The 25,628-nt window shown below is 43.1% G+C and overlaps 2 protein-coding genes across 2 annotated transcripts; both read left to right on the top strand.

Moving 5' to 3' along the window:
* Nucleotides 1-6,123: 6,123 nt before the first annotated feature.
* Nucleotides 6,124-8,408, top strand: LOC110531384 (zinc finger protein 37). The gene is made up of 2 exons (XM_021614574.2): nucleotides 6,124-6,427; nucleotides 6,771-8,408. The coding sequence occupies exons 1-2, from the start codon at nucleotides 6,262-6,264 to the stop codon at nucleotides 7,868-7,870; spliced, it is 1,266 nt and encodes a 421-aa protein (XP_021470249.2). The 5' UTR covers nucleotides 6,124-6,261; the 3' UTR covers nucleotides 7,871-8,408.
* A 10,654-nt stretch (nucleotides 8,409-19,062) lies between these two features.
* Nucleotides 19,063-24,962, top strand: LOC110531383 (zinc finger protein 287). Its single transcript, XM_021614573.2, has 2 exons — nucleotides 19,063-19,361; nucleotides 23,727-24,962. Exons 1-2 carry the CDS (start codon nucleotides 19,196-19,198, stop codon nucleotides 24,653-24,655), a joined length of 1,095 nt encoding a protein of 364 aa, XP_021470248.2. The 5' UTR covers nucleotides 19,063-19,195; the 3' UTR covers nucleotides 24,656-24,962.
* Nucleotides 24,963-25,628: the final 666 nt, after the last annotated feature.

Below are 25,628 nucleotides of genomic sequence, written 5' to 3'. Positions count from 1 at the left end.
CCGTTGAGCTACTGTTAGAGGAAGTATGTCTGGAGTGACTTCCTGTCACTTTGGGCGCCTATTGTCCTCAATCAGTTGTGACGGACTGAGACAACCTCTCTATTATAGTCTGTACCCTGTAACCTAGTTTCGTGTCTCTCCACATACACATACATAAGGTCACGTGTTTTGCAGGTGCTTGTACTCTTTTTGCGAGGGGGCTCTCACTCCGTTCACTCTGTTTGTGATTACAACCAGCTTCCTTATTGCAATACGTTTTTGATAAAAAACGCCTGGAATCGGGGCGAAGTTTCACCTTCCAACAGGACAATATCATAAGCACACAGTCAAGACAATGCAGGAGTTGTCCTTGTGTGGCCCAGACTTGAACCCAATCTAACATATCTGGAGAGGCCTGAACATAGCTGTGCAGCGACACTCCCCATCCAACCGGACAGAGCTTGAGAGGATCTGCAAAGAAGAATGGGAGAAACTCCCCAAATACAGGTGTGCCGAGCTTGTAACGTCATACCCAGGAAGACCCGAGGCTGTAATCGCTGCCAAAGGTGCTTCAACAAAGTACTGAATAAAGGGTCTGAATACTTATGTAAGTGTGATATTTCAGTTTTGTATTTTTAATAAAAAAGTATATTTATATTTGTCATTTATTTGTCATTATGTGTAGATTGATGCGGGGGGGGGGGGCAATTTAATCAATTTTAGAACAAAGGCTGAAACGTAACAAAATGTGGATAAAGTCAACGAGTCTGAATACTTTCCGAAGGCACTGTACACTACAGAGTCGGAGCATATATCCCAAGATCAATGCAGTGTTATCACTCTAAAAGCTTTTGGTGGTGTTTGCAGAAGGGAGAAACCGAGATGTCCAAGGTGTGGAAAAGATCCTATCCCGTGTTGTGTAAGTGATGAAAACGTTGAAGTGTTGAAAAAAAAAGATAACGAGGTGACCCAAAGTCATGGTTGTCCAACTTTTTAAAAAGAGTTGAGGGTTTAAATGGTGCTCCTGAAGAGTCCATGGAGGTGGATATGGCCATCACCGCAGGCTGCAGAGGTTGCCTTTCACCAGCAGGACCCTGATATTTGAAAGGTTAAGAAGGTGGACTTTGTAGCCTTTTATAGCTGCGGTAATTAATGGAACTGCCAAGTTGGAGAGAAGGTGGACTTTGTAGCCTTTATAGCTGTGGTAATTAATGGAACTGCAAAGGTGGAGAGAAGGTCCAGGAAAATAGATATTATTATTGTGGATGTCGTCACAAGCTGTACCACCCTCTCAGACCCTAGAGAAGGGAGATAGGAAGAATTGAAAGAAGGATGAAGTGGGAGGTTTTTTGTACTCTTTTTATTTTGTTGGATTATAAATTTGTTTCCATATCATGTATGGATTAGATATTTAACAACAACAAACAATTCAACCTGCCCAGTTGGTGGCAGCAATACACCTTGTTGGGTTGTAGTCTGCCATAAAACCCACAGAATACGTTTTTTTTTTATTTTAAAGCACTTTTCCACGTGAAAGAACGCCCGGGCTGCGGTTTCAATACAAAAGAAATCACTTTTAACTTGGGGTTCGTTACGTTTCATTTCAGAAAGCCATGTTCTTGGCACAAGCGCTCTAGCCAACAGCTCGCAGATACAGTGCCTGGTGACAGGTGGTACACCTGTCACCAGAGGGCGGCAGAGACCATCCTAGAGACATGAGTGACACTCGGGTATGTCCTACTATTCATTATGATTTCCCTGTTAAAAGAGGTGTGTTTCTGGTTTCCTTTGCAGAAGCTTGAATTGTTTACCGGGTGTAATTGTTTCCTGAGTGAGTTTTCGAGACTTAGTGTTTGTTGTTTTTCCTGTGTTACTGTAATCCTACCGTTCTCAGCAAACTATTATATTTATCCTTAACCACTGATTCCTCGTCTGGTCTTTTCTCTGTACCTGGGTCCAACCTCACCACGTCACAGCAAGCTTCTGCCTCAAGCATGCACCCAGATCAAGAATGTTGTAACACTCCGGGCACTTACTGACTCCCTCCACCACAGTCCAATCACAGTCCAACCTCAACCCAGGAGGAGCCAATACCCAAGTCTCATCACCCAGTGCTATAGGCTTCGCCGTAGTTCCTCCAGGGAACCTGCACCAGGAACCCAAGATCCCAGCCCCCGAGCGGTATGACTGCCACCCGAGAGGATGCAACGGGTTCCTCACTCAGTGCTCCTCGTTCCACACCGATCAGGCCATGATCACCTACAGTATCTTTCAACTCTCGGGCAAGGCCCTGGCTTGGGCAACGGCGGTGTGGGACCAGCAGCCACCATCCTGCAGCTCCATTTTAGCCTTCACTGCGACGAGTATTCGACCACCCAGTTGGCGAATGAGAAGCGGTGGACTCTGTGGCCGCAGTTTTTCAGTTTTTGATTTGTTAAAAAAGTTTGAAATATCCAATAAATGTTGTTCCACTTCATGATTGTGTCCCAATTGTTGTTGATTCTTCACAAAAAAATACAGTTTTATATCTTTATGTTTGAAGCCTGAAATGTGGCAAAAGGTCGCAAAGTTCAAGGGGCCCGAATACTTTCGCAAGGCACTGTATGGAACAAAAGTGAATTCTAGACAGGGCTTCTCCCCAGATATCATCCAAGATTGCAGTATTCAACTCTTCACCCCAGGTCTCCTTGAGAAGACTAGTATGGACAAAGAAAAAGGATACACACTGAAAGACTAAGGCCTAGATTCAATCAGATCGAGCTTTAACCAGCGATAGGCAAAACCTGCAGCGCTGAAGTTTTGGCGGTGTCGAAGGTGTGACCGTGTTGGGGCTGTCAAAGCAGTGATCCTCTTCTCTTGATCATTGTCACGAAACCCTATCCGTTAAAGCTTACAGGTCATGCTTCCCATTCGAAACAGTATATTGTGTTTTTTGTGACATTTTAGTGTTCGGCTATTTGAGGAAACAACATTATTTTCTTGAGGTTAGTCGATAGTTTGGTAGCTGAAGTCTATGCCCCTTTGTCAGTAATTGGTCAACAGTAGGGATTCTTGAACGAAGTGTTTGTCATTCAACAAGAAAATACTTGTTTTCGTGCCAATCTTTCACTTGAGAAACACTGCACCAAACATCTCAGTAAGACGTTAAAAATGCGCGACTAAGATCTCCTTGGCAAAAATGTCAATTTATTACAAATTTCTTGATTTATCTATTTTGAGGAAGTGTTTATTGGCTCTTTGTTGCTACGGCATCTCAAGGGGGGCAAATTGTAATAATGCTGCTGGACTTTTCGTTTTTCAACCGAAGAAGGTGTTAAGGGCACAGATGTTCGCTTTCTCCTAGTCGAGTTCTGCTAGGAGCAAACCGAACCTCGTATATGAACACATTAAGCTAAAAGCAGTTGCACTTCCAACACCGATGCGGATGTCGGATCTGATTGAATAGAGCTGTTGTGAGGGAGCTGTAACAGGTCATTAAAGGATACAAACTGGGAGACTAGGTGTGTTGAGTAACTGGGAGACTAGGTGTGTTGAGTTGGGAGGGTGCTGTAACAGGTCATTAAAGGATACAAACTGGGAGACTAGGTGTGTTGAGTAACTGGGAGACTAGGTGTGTTGAGTTGGGAGGGTGCTGTAACAGGTCATTAAAGGATACAAACTGGGAGACTAGGTGTGTTGAGTAACTGGGAGACTAGGTGTGTTGAGTTGGGAGGGTGCTGTAACAGGTCATTAAAGGATACAAACTGGGAGACTAGGTGTGTTGAGTAACTGGGAGACTAGGTGTGTTGAGTTGGGAGGGTGCTGTAACAGGTCATTAAAGGATACAAACTGGGAGACTAGGTGTGTTGAGTAACTGGGAGACTATGTGTGTTGAGTAACTGGGAGACTAGGTGTGTTGAGTAACTGGGAGACTAGGTGTGTTGAGTTGGGAGGGTGCTGTAACAGGTCATTAAAGGATACAAACTGGGAGACTAGGTGTGTTGAGTAACTGGGAGACTAGGTGTGTTGAGTAACTGGGAGACTAGGTGTGTTGAGTAACTGGGAGACTAGGTGTGTTGAGTTGGGAGGGTGCTGTAACAGGTCATTAAAGGATACAAACTGGGAGACTAGGTGTGTTGAGTAACTGGGAGACTAGGTGTGTTGCGTAACTGGGAGACTAGGTGTGTTGAGTAACTGGGAGACTAGGTGTGTTGAGTTGGGAGGGTGCTGTAACAGGTCATTAAAGGATACAAACTGGGAGACTAGGTGTGTTGAGTAACTGGGAGACTAGGTGTGTTGAGTAACTGGGAGACTAGGTGTGTTGAGTTGGCAGGGTGCTGTAACAGGTCATTAAAGGATACAAACTGGGAGACTAGGTGTGTTGAGTAACTGGGAGACTAGGTGTGTTGCGTAACTGGGAGACTAGGTGTGTTGAGTAACTGGGAGACTAGGTGTGTTGAGTTGGGAGGGTGCTGTAACAGGTCATTAAAGGATACAAACTGGGAGACTAGGTGTGTTGAGTAACTGGGAGACTATGTGTGTTGAGTAACTGGGAGACTAGGTGTGTTGAGTTGGCAGGGTGCTGTAACAGGTCATTAAAGGATACAAACTGGGAGACTAGGTGTGTTGAGTAACTGGGAGACTAGGTGTGTTGCGTAACTGGGAGACTAGGTGTGTTGAGTAACTGGGAGACTAGGTGTGTTGAGTAACTGGGAGACTAGGTGTGTTGAGTTGGGAGGGCGCTGTAACAGGTCATTAAATGAATGTTGCACAGGGAGGATTTCAAAGTTTTAAATGTTTTCCCTTTGATATAGTGTCTGACTTGTAAATAGCAGAACCATTTGGAATTAGAGAGTTCAAATGTGTTCTTTTACTGGTTAAAAGATGCAAATTGCTTCTCTATGTCTAGGTTTTCAGTTGTGGCCAGCCCATTCTCACTCCATTCAACAAGCACTTTATCAGACCGAGGTGGAACAAAAGGACGATTGAAACATATTGGAGTGTATACAGAGGTATCGGTCACCTCATAAACATGTTTAATCTGGTTTAGAATTCTGAATGATTTTTTGGGCAATCTGCTTTGGAGAAAAGCATAGCTGGAAGAGAGGACTTTGTTGTGAACCTGACTTCCATATTTAGCCACAGGGGGAGTCAGGATAACAAATCAGGGAAACGCAACAATTTTGTGTCCTTAAATTTAGAGTTGTTTTTATTGTAACTGTTTCCCCACATGTATTTATCCATTTCCATTATCCCTGTTCTGTAATAAAACACCAAGTTATTGATACATTTCAAATATGCTTTCAAGAAAACATCTCCTTGCATTTGTCCATGAGTATTTATCATCACCGCTCCTACCGGTCATAGACTACGGAGACAATATCTACGTTAATGCAGCTGCCAAACACACTGAAACCATGAGATGCAGTTTATCACAGAGCACTACACTTTATTACGGGCGACAGGTTCAGTTCACATCACTGCATTCTGTATCAGAAAGTAGGTTGGCCCTTCTTGCAGTCTCGTAGATCGATGCATTGCTTTTTTTTTTACAAAACCTCCCACAATACCTAACGTCATTAATAACTTTTTAGAAGTACAAGTTACCAAGGATGGCTAACTTTGTAAATTCCTTGGTTCTCTACAGTTAGGTAAATCAGCTGTTGAGGGTTTTTTTACAACTTACTTGTGGAATAATCTCAAACTCTCAAAGGTGATGATTTGGTACCTCTAGGGCATTTCGGACGCTGATTGAGGACATTTTGTAGTGTGTGTTTGTTTTCTGTGACTGTTTTGTATCTCTGCTTTGCTTTTCATATTGTATTAATGTATATATTTTTTGTAATTACAGGGTTTAGTCTCAGTATGACTCTGTGTTAAAATAAAGGTTAAATACAAATGTTGACCTAATGCTCCTCATTCATGATATTGAATGAATCCTGTATAAAGAAATGATATACAGTCGACTCCTGTTTAATAATTGTTCATCCCAGATCATCCTTTACTTAAGATAACCACTGTTTGTCTACATGTAGTTATTGTTTCACTTTCCTACTGGCATGTAGGCTACCTTGCACAGTAGTAAACTCCCATCCAGCTGGCGGCGCTGTTGTGGGTTTCCGGGTTCGCCACAGTTTCCGGGTTCGCCACAGTTAGAACCGAGGTCTTTTCTGAAATTTCCTTGACTAGAACACGGAAGTAGGATTGGAAACGATTCTGTTTTGATTTTGCATTCATTGCGTGGAGTAACAAAATATCCACTAACTGAACTGAATAAGATACCCGAATCTAATTCGACTGAAAATGTCTAAACTACAGTTGTTGCGTGTGTTTTTAAATGATCGTTTAACGGCGGCTGCTGTGGAGATTTTCGGGGCAGTTGAGAAAACGGTAGTGGAGTACCAGGAGGAGAATGATCGGCTACGGAGACTGCTGCGGAGGACACCAGAGATGCAACTATGTAAAATAGGTTCGTATGTAGATACTGATAGCTAGCTATAGTTCTTTCTACCATATTGATAAACTGTTTGGGCTAACAGTGTTCATCATTACATTAATTTTAAGACTTTTATGTATTTACCGCGCATGGATAAAAACATTGTGGGGAAAAAAACAGGAAGTGATTTGGATGTATAATAAATTTGAAAACTTTAGAAATAAATATTATTCTCTTTATTTATTGAGAAATAGTCTAAAATAGATTCTAGTTTTCCAGTTATTGAGTTGGAATTACAGTTGACCTAATTAAAATGGACCCCAACCCTGATGTCTAAAGTCTAGGTAAACTCTGCCCCTCCTCTCCTTCCCTCCAGACTCCCTGCAGCTCTCTGTCTCTGCTGAGGAGGTTCCCCCTGAGCAGCAGCACTGTGAGCAGGAATGGAGCCCCAGTTTGGGGCAGGAGGATCCAGATACCACACTGATTAAAGGGAAACAGGAGGAAGAACAGCTTCAAGGTCTGGAGCCTGATATCATAGAGTTCATATTCACTCCTTCCTGTGTGAAAAGTGAATGTGATCAGGAGCAACCACTTCAGTCCTTGACTCTTCCCCAAACCAAGACTGTGGAGAACAGAGAGAGTGATTCTAAACCAGTGGATCTGAAACCTTTTGGCACTGTGACCCACATTAATGGTCTTTACATTCCCTGTTTATCGCCATATACTCAGAACAATGCCTCCAGCCACAGCTCAGCCATAAGCAGCGACCCAGTAGGACTTGACAGCAGCCCACCATTGGATCCCACCCCACCATTAGATCCAAACACGTCAATGGGGGAACGCGGTTCCAAACCCAGCACCACGTCTAGAAAAACTCACCACTGCCATGACTATGGTGAAATGTTTCCTCTGAAAGCTGACCTGCAGAGGCACGTGACTCTTACCAAGAAGAGACTCAGCGAATGTCACTTATCCAATAAACAGTACAACTCCACCTGTAAACCGGAAGCCCATGTCCAACTCTGTCCCATGGAGAAATCCTGCACTTGCCCTATTTGTGGCATGACCATCAAACACAAGGGAGATCTGTCCAGGCACATGGGTATTCACACAGGAGAGAAACCATTTAGCTGTGTTGTCTGTGGGAAAAGCTTCTATCAGAAGGGACACCTTACAGATCATAAACGGACTCACACAGGAGAGAAACCATTTAGCTGTGGTGACTGTGGGAAAAGCTTCAATTTGAAGGGAAACCTAAGGAAGCATAAACTGACTCACACAGGAGAGAAACCATTTAGCTGTGGAGACTGTGGGAGAAGCTTCAGTCTCAATATGAACTTAACCAGGCATAAACTGACCCACACAGGAGAGAAACCATTTAGCTGTGGTGACTGTGGGAAAAGTTTTACTCAAAAGACTAACCTGCTGATGCATGTGAAAAACATCCACAAAGGAGGAAAGCAGGACAAAAACTGAAAGAAAGAAAATGAGGACAAAGCTGTTCTGTCAAAAGAATGAGAAAAACGGGCAGTATGTGGACAACACGTTTTAAGTAGGGCTGGTATATATATATTTTATGGATGATATTTGAAGGTATTTTATGTTTTTGAATAGTTAAAATTCTACATTTGCTTCATGAGTAGTGCATGACCCTAAGATGGCAACATATACAGTATCAGTCAAGTTTGGACACACCTACTCATTCAAGGGTTTTTCTTTATTTTCTACCTTGTAAGAGTGTGCAAAGCTGTGATCAAGGCAAAGGGAGGCTACTTTGAAGAATCTAAAATATATTTTGGTTTGTTTTAGCACTTTTTTTTTGGTTACTACATGATTACTGTATATAAGTGTGTTCGCTAGCACGCACCGATGTAATGGTCACACAAGCTCACTACTGACACAGTTTTCATACTACAGATTTTACCATCATCAACCATCAACATCGTTAAGCTCTGCACAACTAACATTGCTGTTTCCTTTTTAACTACAGATAATAAATAATGCTCAACTGGGACCACTGGCTGGGGGGGTGATTTATTTTGGCCCAAAACACAACGCAAAGAGAGTACGACTGTTACATCTCTCAGGTGATGAGAGAATGGTCTGACTGATGTCATTGATACATTAAAACATGTTTACTTTCTGGGAAATATCTCCCCCAATTCGTCCAAGAGTATTTCTCAGAAATGTTGACCTACTGCTGCTCGTTCATGATGTTGATTTAATACTTTATGGAGTATTGATGTACAGTCGAGTGTCCTCCACTCCTAGGTAGCCTATTTTTCTGGCGAGGAAGAACACGTGAAGCCTACCGCGGAAGTGTTTTCCTATCTTCCACACCCCCCTTTTAAATCAGCAGTTGTATTGTCGGAGTAGAAAACCATACACACTTCTAAAACGATAAGTAGCATATTGTTTTTATCTATAGAATGGCTTCCACAACGAATTTCATTTGTTTTGAGCACTTTACACATTTAGGTTGGGATCCCAAATCAAAATGTATTTGTCACATGCACGGATACAGCGGGTGTCGACCATACAAGTGAACTGCTTACTTATACAAGCCTTTAACTAACCAACAATGCAGTTTTAAGAAGAAAAAAAAAGTGTTAGAAAAGTATTTACTAAACGTAAATTGCCTAATGATGCAAGAGTGGAGGACCGTCTCATTTCAAACGAGCGCATTTCCATCCACTTTCACTCTGCTCGCTGACTCTCCTCGATTAACTTGGACCTTTTTCAAAAGGAGGCGAGTGAAGACTGAGGAGAGAGGACACAAGAGTTTAGCAAATCTAATTGTATAAAAATGATTTTTTTTAAATGTCATTGTCCGGGAGAATCTCAATTACGTACTCCTTGCGTCCTCTCACGTCTCTTTTCACCTCCTTCTTAAAACCTATTGGATGAGCAAGCCAGGAGCAAGCCAGAGATCCAGCCTCTCTGACATTCTCCTCCAATGAGTGTTGAGAAGGAGGCATAGCTGTGGGAAGTAGTTGTGCTGAGGGTGTTGCACCCCCTGAAAAATCTGAATAAAAAAATATATATACAAAAAAAATTATGTATATTTTTTTGCTCACAAATGTAGTGCACTGGGCCTTTACTAGTCCTGTATTTGCGCACTGATATAGACGTTTTCAGCACAGGCAACCCCAAAAAATATGTATTATATTATATGTATTTTAAGACTAAAACTAGGGATGAAAGCAGATTGAATTTCTTCCCGGTATGGGACCTCCTACACGGTTGCACACGGTTGCACACATAGGAGGTCCCATACAAAAAGGCTCATATATTTCATTTTTTATGACCCTAGTCATAGAATTCCGTATAGAACCCCTATTAATTCAATAGGATCTCTGTGGGCCTAGTCGTAAAGATTTGTCATTTAACTTTTTTGATGTTTTACCTTTTTATTGCGGCATAAACACAACCAGTCATGATGTTTTCATCTGATTGTCAAACACATCAAAGAGCTGCTTTACGAGGCTGCCCTTTCAAGTTCATCCACACGCAACGTAGGGGAGAGCGAGGTAAGTTGTCACACGGGTAAACTGTTCATACCTCCAACACTAGAGGCGCTAGCTCCAAAATTCAAACAGCTACTTTGTGTGACTACATGTTCTATGGTCAACTTCCTGTTCTATGGTCAACTTCCTGTTCACACGTGGTAAAGGTCACTCTAATCTGAGGGGAGCACAAGTTAATTCCCCCCCCCCCTTCAAAAGTAAAAGATTTACCACTATAAATGTTATGCAATACTATGTAAGGTATAAATGTATAAAGCAAAAAATATAATTTTACACTGAGGAGACAATAACGTGTATTTTTTGATACTTTAGCTGCAGTTCTATGTTGAGCTAACCCTGAGATTTAGCCAACATTAGCACACGTGTCAGTTTGGGGCAAGTTGTCTCAGTGACCTTGGGGCAAGTCTTCACATGTGACAACTTGCCCCAGTATACATAGACACATAGCTCAAAAAACATTGTGATATTGTGTAATCAGCTTTGATAATAGTATTACATGGTTACAGTAAATTGATTATATATACATATAGTTTAGAGCAACAGACATATCCCTGGACTACACAAGACAGGCTCTGTGTGTGTGTGTGTGTGTGTGTGTACTAACACACTGCATGCCTACTGTATGAGACAGTATATCCACACACACTACTTCATACAGCGTCATGAATTTAAAAATAAATAAATAATTTAACCAGGTAGGCTAGTTGAGAACAAGTTCTCATTTGCAACTGCGACCTGGCCAAGATAAAGCAAAGCAGTTCGACACATACAACAACACAGAGTTGCACATGGAATAAACAAACATACAGTCAATAATACAGTATAAACAAGTCTATATACAGGGTGTGCAAATGAGGTAAGATAAGGCAATAAAATAGGCCATGGTGGCGAGGTAATTACGACATAGCAATTAAACACTGGAGTGATAGATGTGCAGAAGATGAACGTGCAAGTAGAGATACTGGGGTGCAAAAGAGCAAAATAAATACAGTATGGGGATGAGGTATATACAGATGGGCTATGTACAGCGGCAATGATCTGTGAGCTGCTCTGACAGTTGGAGCTTGAAGTTAGTGATGGAGATGAGAGTCTCCAGCTTCAGTGATATTTGCAGTTTGTTCCAGTCATTGGCAGCAGAGAACTGGAAGGAAAGGTGGAAAGGAGGAATTGGCTTTGGGGGTGACAAGTGAAATATACCTGCTGGAGTGCGTGCTGCGGGAGGGCGTTGCTATGGTGACCAGTGAACTGAGATAAGGCAGGGCTTTACTTGTAGATGCAAAGACTTGTAGATGACCTGGAGCCAGTGGGTTTGGCGACGAGTATGAAGCGAGGGCCAGCCAACGAGAGCGTACAGGTCGCAGTGTTGGGTAGTATATGGGGCTTAGGTGACAAAACAGATGGCACTGTGATAGACTGCATCCAATTGGTTGAGTAGAGTGTTGTAGGCTATTTTGTAAATGACATTGCCAAAGTCAAGGATCGGTAGGATAGTCAGTTTTACGAGGGTATGTTTGGCAGCATGAGTGAAGGATGCTTTGTTGCAAAATAGGAAGCCGATTCTAGATTTAATTTTGGATTGGAGATGCTTAATGTGGGTCTGGAAGGAGAGTTTACAGTCTAACCAGACACCTACAGTGCCTTGCGAAAGTATTCGGCCCCCTTGAACTTTGCGACCTTTTGCCACATTTCAGGCTTCAAACATAAATATATAAAACTGTATTTTTTTGTGAAGAATCAACAACAAGTGGGACACAATCATGAAGTGGAACGACATTTATTGGATATTTCAAACTTTTTTAACAAATCAAAAACTGAAAAATTGGGCGTGCAAAATTATTCAGCCCCCTTAAATTAATACTTAGCGCCACCTTTTGCTGCGATTACAGCTGTAAGTCGCTTGGGGTATGTCTCTATCAGTTTTGCACATCGAGAGACTGACATTTTTTCCCATTCCTCCTTGCAAAACAGCTCGAGCTCAGTGAGGTTGGATGGAGAGCATTTGTGAACAGCAGTTTTCAGTTCTTTCCACAGATTCTCGATTGGATTCAGGTCTGGACTTTGACTTGGCCATTCTAACACCTGGATATGTTTATTATTGAACCATTCCATTGTAGATTTTGCTTTATGTTTTGGATCATTGTCTTGTTGGAAGACAAATCTCCGTCCCAGTCTCAGGTCTTTTGCAGACTCCATCAGGTTTTCTTCCAGAATGGTCCTGTATTTGGCTCCATCCATCTTCCCATCAATTTTAACCATCTTCCCTGTCCCTGCTGAAGAAAAGCAGGCCCAAACCATGATGCTGCCACCACCATGTTTGACAGTGGGGATGGTGTGTTCAGTGTGATGAGCTGTGTTGCTTTTACGCCAAACATAACGTTTTGCATTGTTGCCAAAAAGTTCAATTTTGGTTTCATCTGACCAGAGCACCTTCTTCCACATGTTTAGTGTGTCTCCCAGGTGGCTTGTGGCAAACTTTAAACGCCACTTTTTATGGATATCTTTAAGAAATGGCTTTCTTCTTGCCACTCTTCCATAAAGGCCAGATTTGTGCAATATACGAATGATTGTTGTCCTATGGACAGAGTCTCCCACCTCAGCTGTAGATCTCTGCAGTTCATCCAGAGTGATCATGGGCCTCTTGGCTGCATCTCTGATCAGTCTTCTCCTTGTATGAGCTGAAAGTTTAGAGGGACGGCCAGGTCTTGGTAGATTTGCAGTGGTCTGATACTCCTTCCATTTCAATATTATCGCTTGCACAGTGCTCCTTGGGATGTTTAAAGCTTGGGAAATCTTTTTGTATCCAAATCCGGCTTTAAACTTCTTCACAACAGTATCTCGGGCCTGCCTGGTGTGTTCCTTGTTCTTCATGATGCTCTCTGCGCTTTTAACGGACCTCTGAGACTATCACAGTGCAGGTGCATTTATACGGAGACTTGATTACACACAGGTGGATTGTATTTATCATCATTAGTCATTTAGGTCAACATTGGATCATTCAGAGATCCTCACTGAACTTCTGGAGAGAGTTTGCTGCACTGAAAGTAAAGGGGCTGAATAATTTTGCACGCCCAATTTTTCAGTTTTTGATTTGTTAAAAAAGTTTGAAATATCCAATAAATGTCGATCCACTTCATGATTGTGTCCCACTTGTTGTTGATTCTTCACAAAAAAATACAATTTTATATCTTTATGTTTGAAGCCTGAAATGTGGCAAAAGGTCGCAAAGTTCAAGGGGGCCGAATACTTTCGCAAGGCACTGTAGGTATTTGTGCTTGTCCATATATTCAGAATCGTCCAGAGTAGTGATGCTGGACGGGCGGGCAGGTGTGGGCAGTGATCGTTTGAAGAGCATGCATTTAGTTTTACTTGTATTTAAGAGCAGTTGGAGGCCACGGAAGGAGTGTTGTATGGTATTGAAGCTCGTCTGGAGGTTAGTTAACACAGTGTCCAAGGAGGGTCCAGAAGTACACAGAATGGTGTCGTCTGCATAGAGGTGGATCAGAGAATCACCAGCAACAAGAGCAACATAATTGATGTATAGAGAGAAGAGAGTCGGCCCGAGAATTGAACCCTGCGGCACCCCCATAGAGACTGCCAGAGGTCCGGACAACAGGCCCTCCGATTTGACACACTGAACTTTATCAGAGAAGTCGTTGGTGAACCAGGCAAGGCAGTCATTTGAGAAACCAAGGCTGTTGAGTCTGCCGATAAGAATGTGGTGATTGACAGAGTCAAGCCTTGGCCAGGTTGATGAATACGGCTGCACAGTATTGTCTCTTATCGATGGCGGTTATGATATTGTTTAGGACCTTGAGCGTGGCTGAGGTGCACCCATGACCAGCTCTGAAACCAGATTGCATAGCAGAGAAGGTATGGTGAGATTCGAAATGGTCGGTGATCTGTTTGTTAACTTGGCTTTCGAAGACCTTAGAAAGGCAGGGCAGGATGGATATAGGTCTGTAGCAGTTTGGGTCTAGAGTGTCTCCCCCTTTGAAGAGGGTGCAGGGCAGTTAACCCGGGGTAGAGGTAGCCAGGTGGAATTTAATGTGGTGTTCTTAATTGCATTGTGGCAACAAGGATAGTAGACAGGGAGGTGGGTATAATAAGCCTGTAATGAATATGTAATTGCAATGAGGAGATGTGTTTTGGAAGGAAGGAAGGACGGAAGGAAGGAAGGAAGGAAGGAAGGAAGGAAGGAAGGAAGGAAGGAAGGAAGGAAGGAAGGAAGGAAGGAAGGAAGGAAGGAAAGAAAGAAAGAACGATGGTTAGAAATGATTAAAGAAAGACAAAATGGCAGACCACACCACCTGGCATAATGTTAAAGGCAGTGAGGCAGGTGAAGTTGCAGAACAAGTCAATGTTTGTTGACATAAATTACCATACTCTGACTCGGTATTGTCATAAGGTTACCAGAGAAGAAGTTTGAAAGTCAGACAGCCACGCCAACAACAGTGGTTGGCTGTACAAAGCCACGGCAGGTTTTTCAACCTGATTTGGAGATGCAGCTTGTTCAGTATATTACTAGGTCAGCTGACATTTATTTTGGTCTGTTGCCAAGTGAGGTCAGAAGACTTGCCTACCAGTTTTCTGTGGCACACCAGCGGAAGTTTGTGCAAATGGGGGCAGAAAAAGGCCAGCTTGGAGGGGTTTACAGGGTTCTCAAAGAGTTAATGCTTTCTTCGACAATGTTGCAGAAGTGCTACAGAGATATCAATTTGGACCAGGAGACATATGGAATGTACATACACCTGACAAAGTGGTGGGCAGATGTGGATTCAAACAAGTAGGGTCACTGACCTTACTGACCTCCGCTGAAAGGGGAACCCGTCGTCACACTGGCCTGTGCTGTCTCAGCCACAGGGAATAGTATACCTCCATATTTTATATTCAAATCCAATTTTATTGGTCACATACACATGGTTAGCAGATGTTATTGGTCACATACACATGGTTAGCAGATGTTATTGGTCACATACACATGGTTAGCAGATGTTATTGGTCACATACACATGGTTAGCAGATGTTATTGGTCACATACACATGGTTAGCAGATGTTATTGGTCACATACACATGGTTAGCAGATGTTATTGGTCACATACACATGGTTAGCAGATGTTATTGGTCACATACACATGGTTAGCAGATGTTATTGGTCACATACACATGGTTAGCAGATGTTATTGGTCACATACACATGGTTAGCAGATGTTATTGGTCACATACACATGGTTAGCAGATGTTATTGGTCACATACACATGGTTAGCAGATGTTATTGGTCACATACACATGGTTAGCAGATGTTATTGGTCACATACACATGGTTAGCAGATGTTATTGGTCACATACACATGGTTAGCAGATGTTATTGGTCACATACACATGGTTAGCAGATGTTATTGGTCACATACACATGGTTAGCAGATGTTATTGGTCACATGGTTAGCAGATGTTATTGGTCACATACACATGGTTAGCAGATGTTATTGGTCACATACACATGGTTAGCAGATGTTATTGGTCACATACACATGGTTAGCAGATGTTATTGGTCACATACACATGGTTAGCAGATGTTATTGGTCACATACACATGGTTAGCAGATGTTATTGGTCACATACACATGGTTAGCAGATGTTATTGGTCACATACACATGGTTAGCAGATGTTATTGGTCACATACACATGGTTAGCAGATGTTATTGGTCACATACACATGGTTAGCAGATGTTATTGGTCACATACACATGGTTAGCAGATGTTATTGGTCACATACACATGGTTAGCAGATGTTATTGGTCACATACACATGGTTAGCAGATGTTAATGCGAGTGTAGCGAAATGCTTGTGCTTCTAGTTCCGACCCTGCGGTAATATCTAACAAGTCATCTACCAATTTCACAACAACTACCTTATACACACAAGTGTAAAGGAATGAATAAGAATATGTACATATAAATATATGGATGAGCGATGACCGAACGGCATAGGCAGAATGCAGTAGATGGTATAGAGTACAGTACATACATATGAGATGAGTAATGTAGGGTATGTAAACATTATATAAAGTGGCATTGTTTAATGTGTGACTAGTGATGGCTGTTTAACAGTCTGATGGCCTTGAGATAGAAACTGTTTTTCAGTGTCTCGGTCCCAGCATTGATGCACCTGTACTGACCTCGTCTTCTGGATAGTAACGGGGTGAACAGGCAGTGGCTCGGGTGGTTGTTGTTCTTGTTGATCTTTTTTGCCTTCCTGTGACATCGGGTGGTGTAGGTGTCTTGGAGGGCAGGTAGTTAGCCCCCGGTTATGCGTTGTGCAGACCTCACTACCCTCTGGAGAGCCTTACGGTTGTGGGCGGAGCAGTTGCCGTACCAGGCGGTGATACAGCCCGACAGGATGCTCTCGATTGTGCACCTGTAAAAGTTTGTGTTTTTGGTGACAAGCCAAATTTCTTCAACCTCCTGAGGTTGAAGAGGCGCTTTTGCGCCTTCTTCACCACGCTGTCTGTGTGGGTGGACCATTTCAATTTGTCAAGTGATGTGTACACCGAGGAACTTAAAACTTTCCACCTTCTCCACTACTGTCGCGTCGATGTGGAAAGGGGGGTGCTCCCTCTGCTGTTTCCTGAAGTCCACGATCATCTCCTTTGTTTTGTTGACGTTGAGTGTGAGGTTGTTTTCCTGACACCACACTCCGAGGGCCCTCACTTCCTCCCTGTAGGCTGTCTTGTCGTTGCTGGTAATCAAGCCTACCACTGTAGTGTTGTCTGCAAACTTGATGATTGAGTTGGAGGCGTGCATGGCCATGCAGTCATGGGTGAACAGGGAGTACAGGAGAGGGCTGAGAACGCACCCTTGTGGGGCCCCAGTGTTAAGGATCAGCGGGGTGGAGATGTTGTTTCCTACCCTCACCACCTGGGGGCGGCCCGTCAGAATGTCCAGGAGCCAGTTGCACAGGGCGGGGTCGAGACCCAGGGTCTCGAGCTTAATGACGAGTTTGGAGGGCACTATGATGTTAAATGCAGAGCTGTAGTCGATGAACAGCATTCTTACATAGGTATTCCACTTGTCCAGATGGGTTAGGGCAGTGTGCAGTGTGATTGCGTCGTCTGTGGACCTATTGGGGAGGTAAGCAAATTGGAGTGGGTCTAGGGTGTCAGGTAGGGTGGAGGTGATATGATCCTTGACTAGTCTCTCAAAGCACTTCATAATGACGGAAGTGAGTCCTACGGAGCGATAGTCGTTTAGCTCAGTTACCTTAGCTTTCTTGGGAACAGGAACAATGGTGGCCCTCTTGAAGCATGTGGGAACAGCGGACTGGGATAGGGATTGATTGAATATGTCCATAAACACACCAGCCAGCTGGTCTGTGCATGCTCTGAGGACGCGGCTAGGGATGCCGTCTGGGCCGGCAACCTTGCGAGGGTTAACACGTATAAATGTTTTACTCACCTTGGCTGTGGGCGAAGGAGAGTCCGCAGGTTTTGGTAGCGGGCCGTGTCGGTGGCACTGTATTGTCCTCAAAGCGAGTGAAGAAGTTGTTTAGTTTGTCTGGGAGCAAGACATCGGGGTCCACGACGAGGCTGGTTTTTATTCCCCCCGTGTCAACTTCTGCGATCATTTCCTGATCAAAGGGCCCAGCACCATTCCAGCCCTGCCAGGACCCAGCACCAACTTGCCAGACCCCAGCACCAACCTTCCAGGCCCCAGCACCAACCTGCCAGGCCCCAGCACCATTCCAGCCCTGCCAGGTCCCAGCACCAACCTGCCAGGCCCCAGCACAATTCCAGCCCTGCCAGGGCCCAGCACCAACCTGCCAGGCCCCAGCACCATTCCAGCCCTGCCAGGCCTCAGCACCAACCTGCCAGGCCCCAGCACCAACCTGCCAGGCCCCAGCACCAACCTGCCAGGCCCCAGCACCATTCCAGCCCTGCCAGGCCCCAGCACCAACCTGCCAGGTCCCAGCACCATTCCAGCCCTGCCAAGCCCCAGCACCATTCCAGCCCTGCCAGGTCCCAGCACCATTCCAGCCCTGCCAGGCCCCAGCACCATTCCAGCCCTGCCAGGCCTCAGCACCAACCTGCCAGGCCCCAGCACCATTCCAGCCCTGCCAGGCCCCAGCACCAACCTGCCAGGTCCCAGCACCATTCCAGCCCTGCCAGGCCCCAGCACCATTCCAGCCCTGCCAGGTCCCAGCACCATTCCAGCACCATTCCAGCCCTGCCTAGCACGAGCTCAGACAGGCTGTTCATATTTGTTGATAATCCAATGTGATAACTTACCTGACAGTGTGACAATTTACCCGCTGATGGGGCAAATTGTCACAAGTGCACACTCTATATTTAACGGTCTACAACTCCCTGCTGAAATAAGATATGAAGATGTAATGAATACAACATATGTGCCCAAGACTTCCTTATTTCATTTGGTATGACATGTATACCATTGTGATGTATTGTGCCTAGTAAATGTTACACAGTGTGAAAAGTGTGTCAACATACCTCGCTCTCCCTTACCATATTTCCAGCCTCCAAACAGTAGTGAATGGAAAGAGACATATTTTACACAAAACACCAAAAAGTGTAATGACATTGGCCGATTGTCATTAACGCCAGAATGTATGCGTTCACAGTTGTCCCCGCGCGCATCTTGGTGTCGGCCACTCATCTCTGCCTTGGTAAAATGTCAACGTTATCATAGAAACCACATCGCATTTTGAACTGTAGGCAATACCACAAGTCCATTCGCAAATGGTTAATTCCTCTGACATGCGTAATGATAAATACGTGTGTAATAGCCTACAGTTTTCTTGACGTTTTGTTTTAATTATTGTGATAGGCTGATGTTTTACCGGTACAGGCTACCCCCACTACCCCCACTACCGCCTTGCTTTCACCCCTGACTAAAACTAAATCTAAAATAGCTGCCAAAGTTAACACTGATATACAGTCGACTCCTGATGAAGAATTGATTATGCCACATTATCCTATACTTATGATAACCACTGTTTGTCTACATGTATTTATGGTTTCCCTTTACTACTGGTCTGTAAACTTTCTTGCACAGTAGTTAAACCCCCATCCAGCTGGCGGCGCTGCTGTGCGTTTCTGGGTTTGCCACCCACTAAAACCAAGGAGTTTTCCAAAATTCCTTGACTAGAACACGGAAGTAGGATTGGAAACGACTGTTTTGATTTTGCATTCCTTGTGTGGGGTAAAGAAATACATACTGACTAAACTGAATAGACTACCCAACTCACATTCGACTGAAAATGTCTAAACTACAATTGTTGAGTGTGTTTTTAAATGAGCGTTTAACGGCGGCTGCTGTGGAGATTTTCGGGGCAGTTGAGAAAACGGTAGTGGAGTACCAGGAGGAGAATGATCGGCTACGGAGACTGCTGGGGATCACACCGGAGATACGACAACGTAAAATAGGTACTTAGCTACTGTGCCTTCAGAAAGTATTCATACACCTTGACTAATTCTACATTTTGTTGTTACAGCCGGAATTCAAAATATATTTTTTGTCGCTCCCATCAACACACAATACCCCATAATGACAAAGTGAAAACGTGTTTCCAAATTTATTGAAAACGAAATACAAGTCTCATTTTCGTAAATATTCACACCCCTGAGTCAATAAATGTTAGAATCACCTTTGGCAGCGATTACAGTTGTAAGGCTTTCTGCATAAATCTCTGAGATTTGCACACCTGGATTGTACAATATTTGCACATTATTCCTTTAAAAATTCTTCAAGCTCTGTCAAGTTGGTTGTTGATCATTACTAAACAGACATTTTCAAGTGTTGCCATAGATTTCCAAGACGATTTAATTAGTGATTACATTTTTGGCCGATACCGATATCCAATATTTTCCTTGCCCAAAAAAAACGATACCCGATATTTAACATTTTAGCCCAACATTTTAGCCAACATATGTGCTCTGGGTCATTAGACACCATTAGACATGCACGACGGGTTATTCCTGTAACTAGCTACAATAAGGAATTAGCCACAATAGTGGACTTTGCGGTTAGCCTTCAAAATAAATGTATGGCATAATTCTACTATTTGTATTCATTTGCATCACTGTCAATAACATACTTTTATTTTGAAGGCAAACCTCAAATTCCACTATTGTGTCTAATCTTTATTGTAGCTAGCTTCACAACACATGGTGCGGTCGAGCCTCTTCTGGCCAGATGAAGCTAGCTGGCTGCTTATAATTTGGGCAACAGGTTTAAGTAGCTGCCTAGCTATTTATTTTAATGAACTGAAGTTCAATTTCAATAGGCGAACAACAAGTGGCTACCTAGCTAATACTTACTCACTAGGATTCCCAAATCATTGCTAAGAATAATGACAGTGACTGCAGTTTCTACTGGTCATTGTTTTCAGGCTGGTTGTATTGGTGTTAGCTAGGTACCAAGCTACAGCTAGCTAGCCCAGAAGTTGTGGTCCAACAAATGATGCTTTATTACCAACGCGGTATTGTAAACACATCGTTCGTGGCCGGTGTTTGCTTGTTAGCAGACTTTGTTGTACAGTTTTGACAGTACTACTGTATATTTTTTGACACGCAAAGACCCAAACGGCGTTCCATAGTATGTATGTCGTGAAACTAATAGCAGTGATGCTATCACTGTGTAACTCTGGTAGGGCAACATCGGAAAAATTGCGCACTTGGTGCTCGACCATACGGTGAAAGCCAACATCACCCACGACAGAGTTTGGTTGATTGTCGAGGGCAATGAATTCCATTATTTTGGCTTTCATGGATTTCGCCTTTGAGTTGTGTCGCTGAAATGTTCTTACTCTTTCAAATGACTGCTCGATCCACACATTGTGGGCTAGGTTAGGAATGCTGTGTTGCACGTGTAGCCGTCATTATGTCATGTGCCTACGTTAGCACGCAAGCCTTGACATCGTTTTTATTTTTTTTATTTTACCCCCTTTTCTCCCCAATTTCGTGGTATCCAATTGTTAGTTACTATCTTGTCTCATCGCTACAACTCCCGTGCGGGCTCGGGAGAGACGAAGGTCGAAAGCCATGCGTCCTTCGAAACACAACCCACTGCTTCTTAACACAGCGCGCATCCAACCTGGAAGCCAGTCGTACCAATGTGTCGGAGGAAACACCGTGCACCTGGCGACCTGGTTAGCGTGCACTGCGCCCGGCCCGCCACAGGAGTTGCTAGTGCGTGATTAGACAAGGATATCCCTACCGGCCAAACCCTCCCTAACCCGGACGATGCTAGGCTAATTGTGCGTCGCCCCACGGACCTCCTGGTCGCGACAGAGCCTGGGCGCGAACCCAGAGTCTCTGGTGGCACAGCTAGCACTGCGATGCATCGGCGTTAAACTAGACATCAGGCCGATACCGATGTTGGCATTTTTAGCTAATATTCGCCGATTCCGATATGTTCACCGACATATCGTGCATCCTTAGATTTAAGTCAAAACTGTAACTAGGCCACTCAGGAACATTCAATGTCTTATTGGTAAGCAACTCCAGTGTATATTTGGCCTTCTGGTTTAGGTTATTGTTCTACTGAATGGTGAATTTGTCTCCCAATATCTGTTGGAAAGCAGACTGAAACAGGTTTTCCTCTAGGATTTTGCCTGTGCTTAGCTCTATTGCATTTATTTTTATCCTAAAAAAACTCCCTAGTCCTTTGCCAATGACAAGCATACCCATAACATGATGCAGCCACAACCATGCTTGAACATATGAAGAGTAGTACTCGGAGATGTGCTGTGTTGGATTTGCCCCAAACATAACGCTTTGTATTCAGGACATGAAGTTAATTTCTTTGACACATTTTTTTGTTTGTTGCAGTTTTAAGTTAGTTCCTTATTGTAAAGAGCATGCATTTTTTTGCAATATTTGTATTCTGTACAGGCTTCTTTCTTTTCACTCTGTAATTTAGGTTAGTATTGTGAGTAACTACAAGGTTGTTGATCCATCCTCAGTTTTCTCCTATCACAGTCATTAATCTCTGTAGCTGTTTTAAAGTGGGACTATTGGCCTCATGGTGAAATCCCTGAGTGGTTTCCTTCCTCTCCGGCAACTGAGTTAAGAAGGACGCCTGTATCTTTGTAGTGACTGGGTGTATTGATACACCATCCAGAGTGTAATTAATAACTGCACAATGCTCAAAGGGATATTCTATGTCTGCTTTTTTATTTTTACCCATCTACCAATAGGTGCACTTCTTTGCGAGGCATTGGAAAACCTCCCTTGTCTTTTTCTGAAGACACTGTAGCTAGCTTCATAAAGTATTCACACCCCTTTTTCTACATTTGGTTGTGTAGTGCATGTTTAAAGTCGTGTGGTTATGTTGGTAGATCGGTAAGAAAATGTATGCACTCACTACTGTAAGTCACTCTGGATAAGATTGTCTGTTAAATGACAAATTTGACCGACTTCACATAGAATTAAGTTTTATTTTATTTTATCAAAAACGACGTATTGCAACACCCAAATAAAATTACACAGGTAAAACACAGGTACAAGGTAGGCATTAACTTCTCTTTGAGGGCAGCATTTGGAATTTTGGATGAAAAGCGTGCCCAAATTAAACTGCCTGCTACTTAGGCCCAGAAGCTAAGATATGCATATTATTAGTAGATTTAGATAGAAAACACTCTGAAGTTTCTAAAACTGTTTGAATCATGTCTGTGAGTATAACAGAACTTATTTGGCAGGCGAAACCCCGAGGACCAACCATTCAGAATTTTTGTTATTTGAGGTCACTCTCTTTTCAATGGCATTTCATTGGGATTCCAGATTTCTATTCGACTTTCTTGCAGTTCCTATCGCTTCCACTGGATGTCAACAGTCTTTAGAAATTGGTTGAGGTTTTTCCTTTGAGAAATGAAGAAGTAGCACTGTTCAGAATGAGGCTAGAGGGAAGTGTAATCTTTGTTAGTGGCGCGTTACACTGAGGCTCGCTACACATTGTTTTCCTCTGTTAATGAACACAGTATATCCCGTCTTAAATTTGATTGATTATTTACGTTAAAAAATACCTAAAGTTGTATTAGGAAGTAGTTTGAAATGTTTGGACAACGCTTACAGGTAACTTTTGTAGTCATGTTGCGCGAGTTGGAAGCAGTGTTTTTCTTGATCAAACGCGCCAAATAAATTGACATTTTGCATATATATCGAAGGGAATTAATCGAAACAAAAGGACAATTTGTGATGTTTATAGGACATATTGGAGTGCCAACAGAAGAAGCTCGTCAAAGGTAAGGCATGAATTATATCTTTATTTCTGCGTTTTGTGTCGCGCCTGGAGGGTTGAAATATGATGGTCTGTGTTTGTTTGCTGGGGTGCTGTCCTCAGATAATAGTATAATTTGCTTTCGCCGTAAAGCCTTTTTGAAATCTGACACGCTGGCTGGATTCACAACAAGTGTAGCTTTAATTTGGTGTATTGCATGTGTGATTTCATGATTTCAAGTTTAATTTTTATAGTAATTTATTAGAATTTGGCGCTCTGTATTTTCCCTGGATGTTGGCCAATTGGGACGCCACCGTCCCACATATCCCAGAGGAGGTTAAAGAATGGACATTTTTACAGGTTGGACAGATAGACTCGATGCAACCAGAGATACACTCCGCCGAAACGGCACTCATCACAACTCCATTGAGAAGTGTGTATATATATATATATATATATATATATATATATATATATATATATATATATATAAAAATGGTGGGATTGAGTTTTCTCAGCTTGTCTAAAGTCTGTATAGATGACCTCTGCTCCTCCTCTCTCCTTCCCTCCAGAATCCCTGCAGCTCTGTGTCTCTGAAGAGGAGGTTCCCCCTGAGCAGCAGCACTGTGAGCAGGAATGGAGCCCCAGTCTGGGGCAGGAGGACCCAGAGCCCACACAGATTAAAGAGAAGCAAGAGGAACTCAGGACCAGTCAGGAGGAGCTTCGAGGTCTGGAGCCTGATATCATAGAATTCAAATTCACTCCTTCCTGTGTGAAAAGGGAATGTGATCCGGAGGACCCACTTTGGTCCTTGACTCTTCCCCAAATCCAGACTGTGGAGAACAGAGAGAGCGACTGTAAACGAGTGGATTTCACACGTTTTGGCACTGTGACCCGCATTAAGGGTCTCAACATTCCCTGTGACCCTCCAGATAATCAGAACAATGCCTTCAGCCACAGTTCAGCTGTAAGCAGCTACACAGGAGGACTTGACAGCAGCCCACCATTTGAGCCTAGCCCATCATTGGATCCAAACCCACCAATGGGGGAACACTATTCCAAACTCAGCACCACGTCTATAAAAACTCACCACTGCCGTGACTGTGGTGAAACGTTTCCTCTGAAAGCTGACCTGCAGAGGCATGTGACTTTTGCCAAGAAGAGAGTCAGCGAATGCCACTTATGCAAAAAACTCTATAACTCCACCTGTAAACTGAAGGCCCATGTCCAACTATGTCATGGTGGTAAACCCTGCACCTGCCCCTTTTGTGGCAAGGCCTTCAAACAAAAAGGACATCTGTCCAGGCACATGAATATTCACACAGGAGAGAAACCATTTACCTGTGGTGACTGTGGGAAGAGCTTTATTCAGAAGGGGGACCTAAGGAGGCATATACTGACTCACACAGGAGAGAAACCATTTAGCTGTGGTGACTGTGGGAAAGGCTTCATTCGCAAAGAGCACCTAACTGCACATGTACGGACTCACACTGGAGAGTAATCATATGGCTGCTCAGTCAGAGGTAAAAGATTAATTCAGATGGTAAACCTGCTGACGCATGTGAGATACATCCACGAAGAAAGAAAATAGGATGAAAACACTAAAAAGAAAGACAGTTAGGACAAAGATCTCCTGTCAGGAGATGGGAATAAAAATGGAGGATGTGAACAACACTCTTAGGAAAGCAAAGCTACTCTGGATCATTCCTTCTGTGGGTTTCAGATAAATAGATACGTGATGGATTTACTTTAGTAAAATGTTTTGTGTAAATAAAGTTTGATTTGAATTAAAAGTTTAGGAAATTAAATAACAGTAGTGTCTGTATTTTGTTCAAAGTCTGTTGATGTTTCCACGTAATTAGAGACAGGGATATCTGGTGATGACAGAATGTTCTGACTGATGTTATTGATTATTTTTTTTTAAATGCATTAATTCCAGAAGTTATCTCCTTCCGTCTGTCGATGAGTGTTTCTCATCCATTCTGACCCAATGTTGCTCATTCTGGGAAGTAGTGACAGTAGTGATAGTAGTGATAGTCAACTCCTCATAAGTGCACTGCAGTGTTTTTCCTGTCCCAATTCAATAACATCTACACTACCGTTCAAAAGTTTGGGGTCACTTAGAAATGTCCTTGTTTTTGAAAGAAAGGCACATTTTTTGTCCGTTAAAATAATATCAAATTGATCAGAAATACAGTGTAGACATTGTTAATGTTGTAAATGACTATTGTAGATGGAAACGGCAGATTTTTAATGGAGTATCTACATAGGCGTACAGAGGCCCACTATCAGCAACCATCATTCCTGTGTTCCAATGGCACGTTGTGTTAGCTAATCCAAGTGTATCATTTTAAAAGGCTAGTTGATCATTAGAAAACCCTTTTGCAATTATGTTAGAACAGCTGAAAACTTGTGCTAATTAAAGAAGCAATAAAACTGGCCTTCTATAGACTAGTTGAGTATCTGGAGCATCA

This window comes from Oncorhynchus mykiss, chromosome 9 (assembly GCF_013265735.2).
Source record: "Oncorhynchus mykiss isolate Arlee chromosome 9, USDA_OmykA_1.1, whole genome shotgun sequence".
NCBI lineage: Eukaryota > Metazoa > Chordata > Actinopteri > Salmoniformes > Salmonidae > Oncorhynchus > Oncorhynchus mykiss.
Note: the sequence above shows the minus strand (reverse complement) of the source record. Positions and strands in the feature narration are given on the sequence as shown.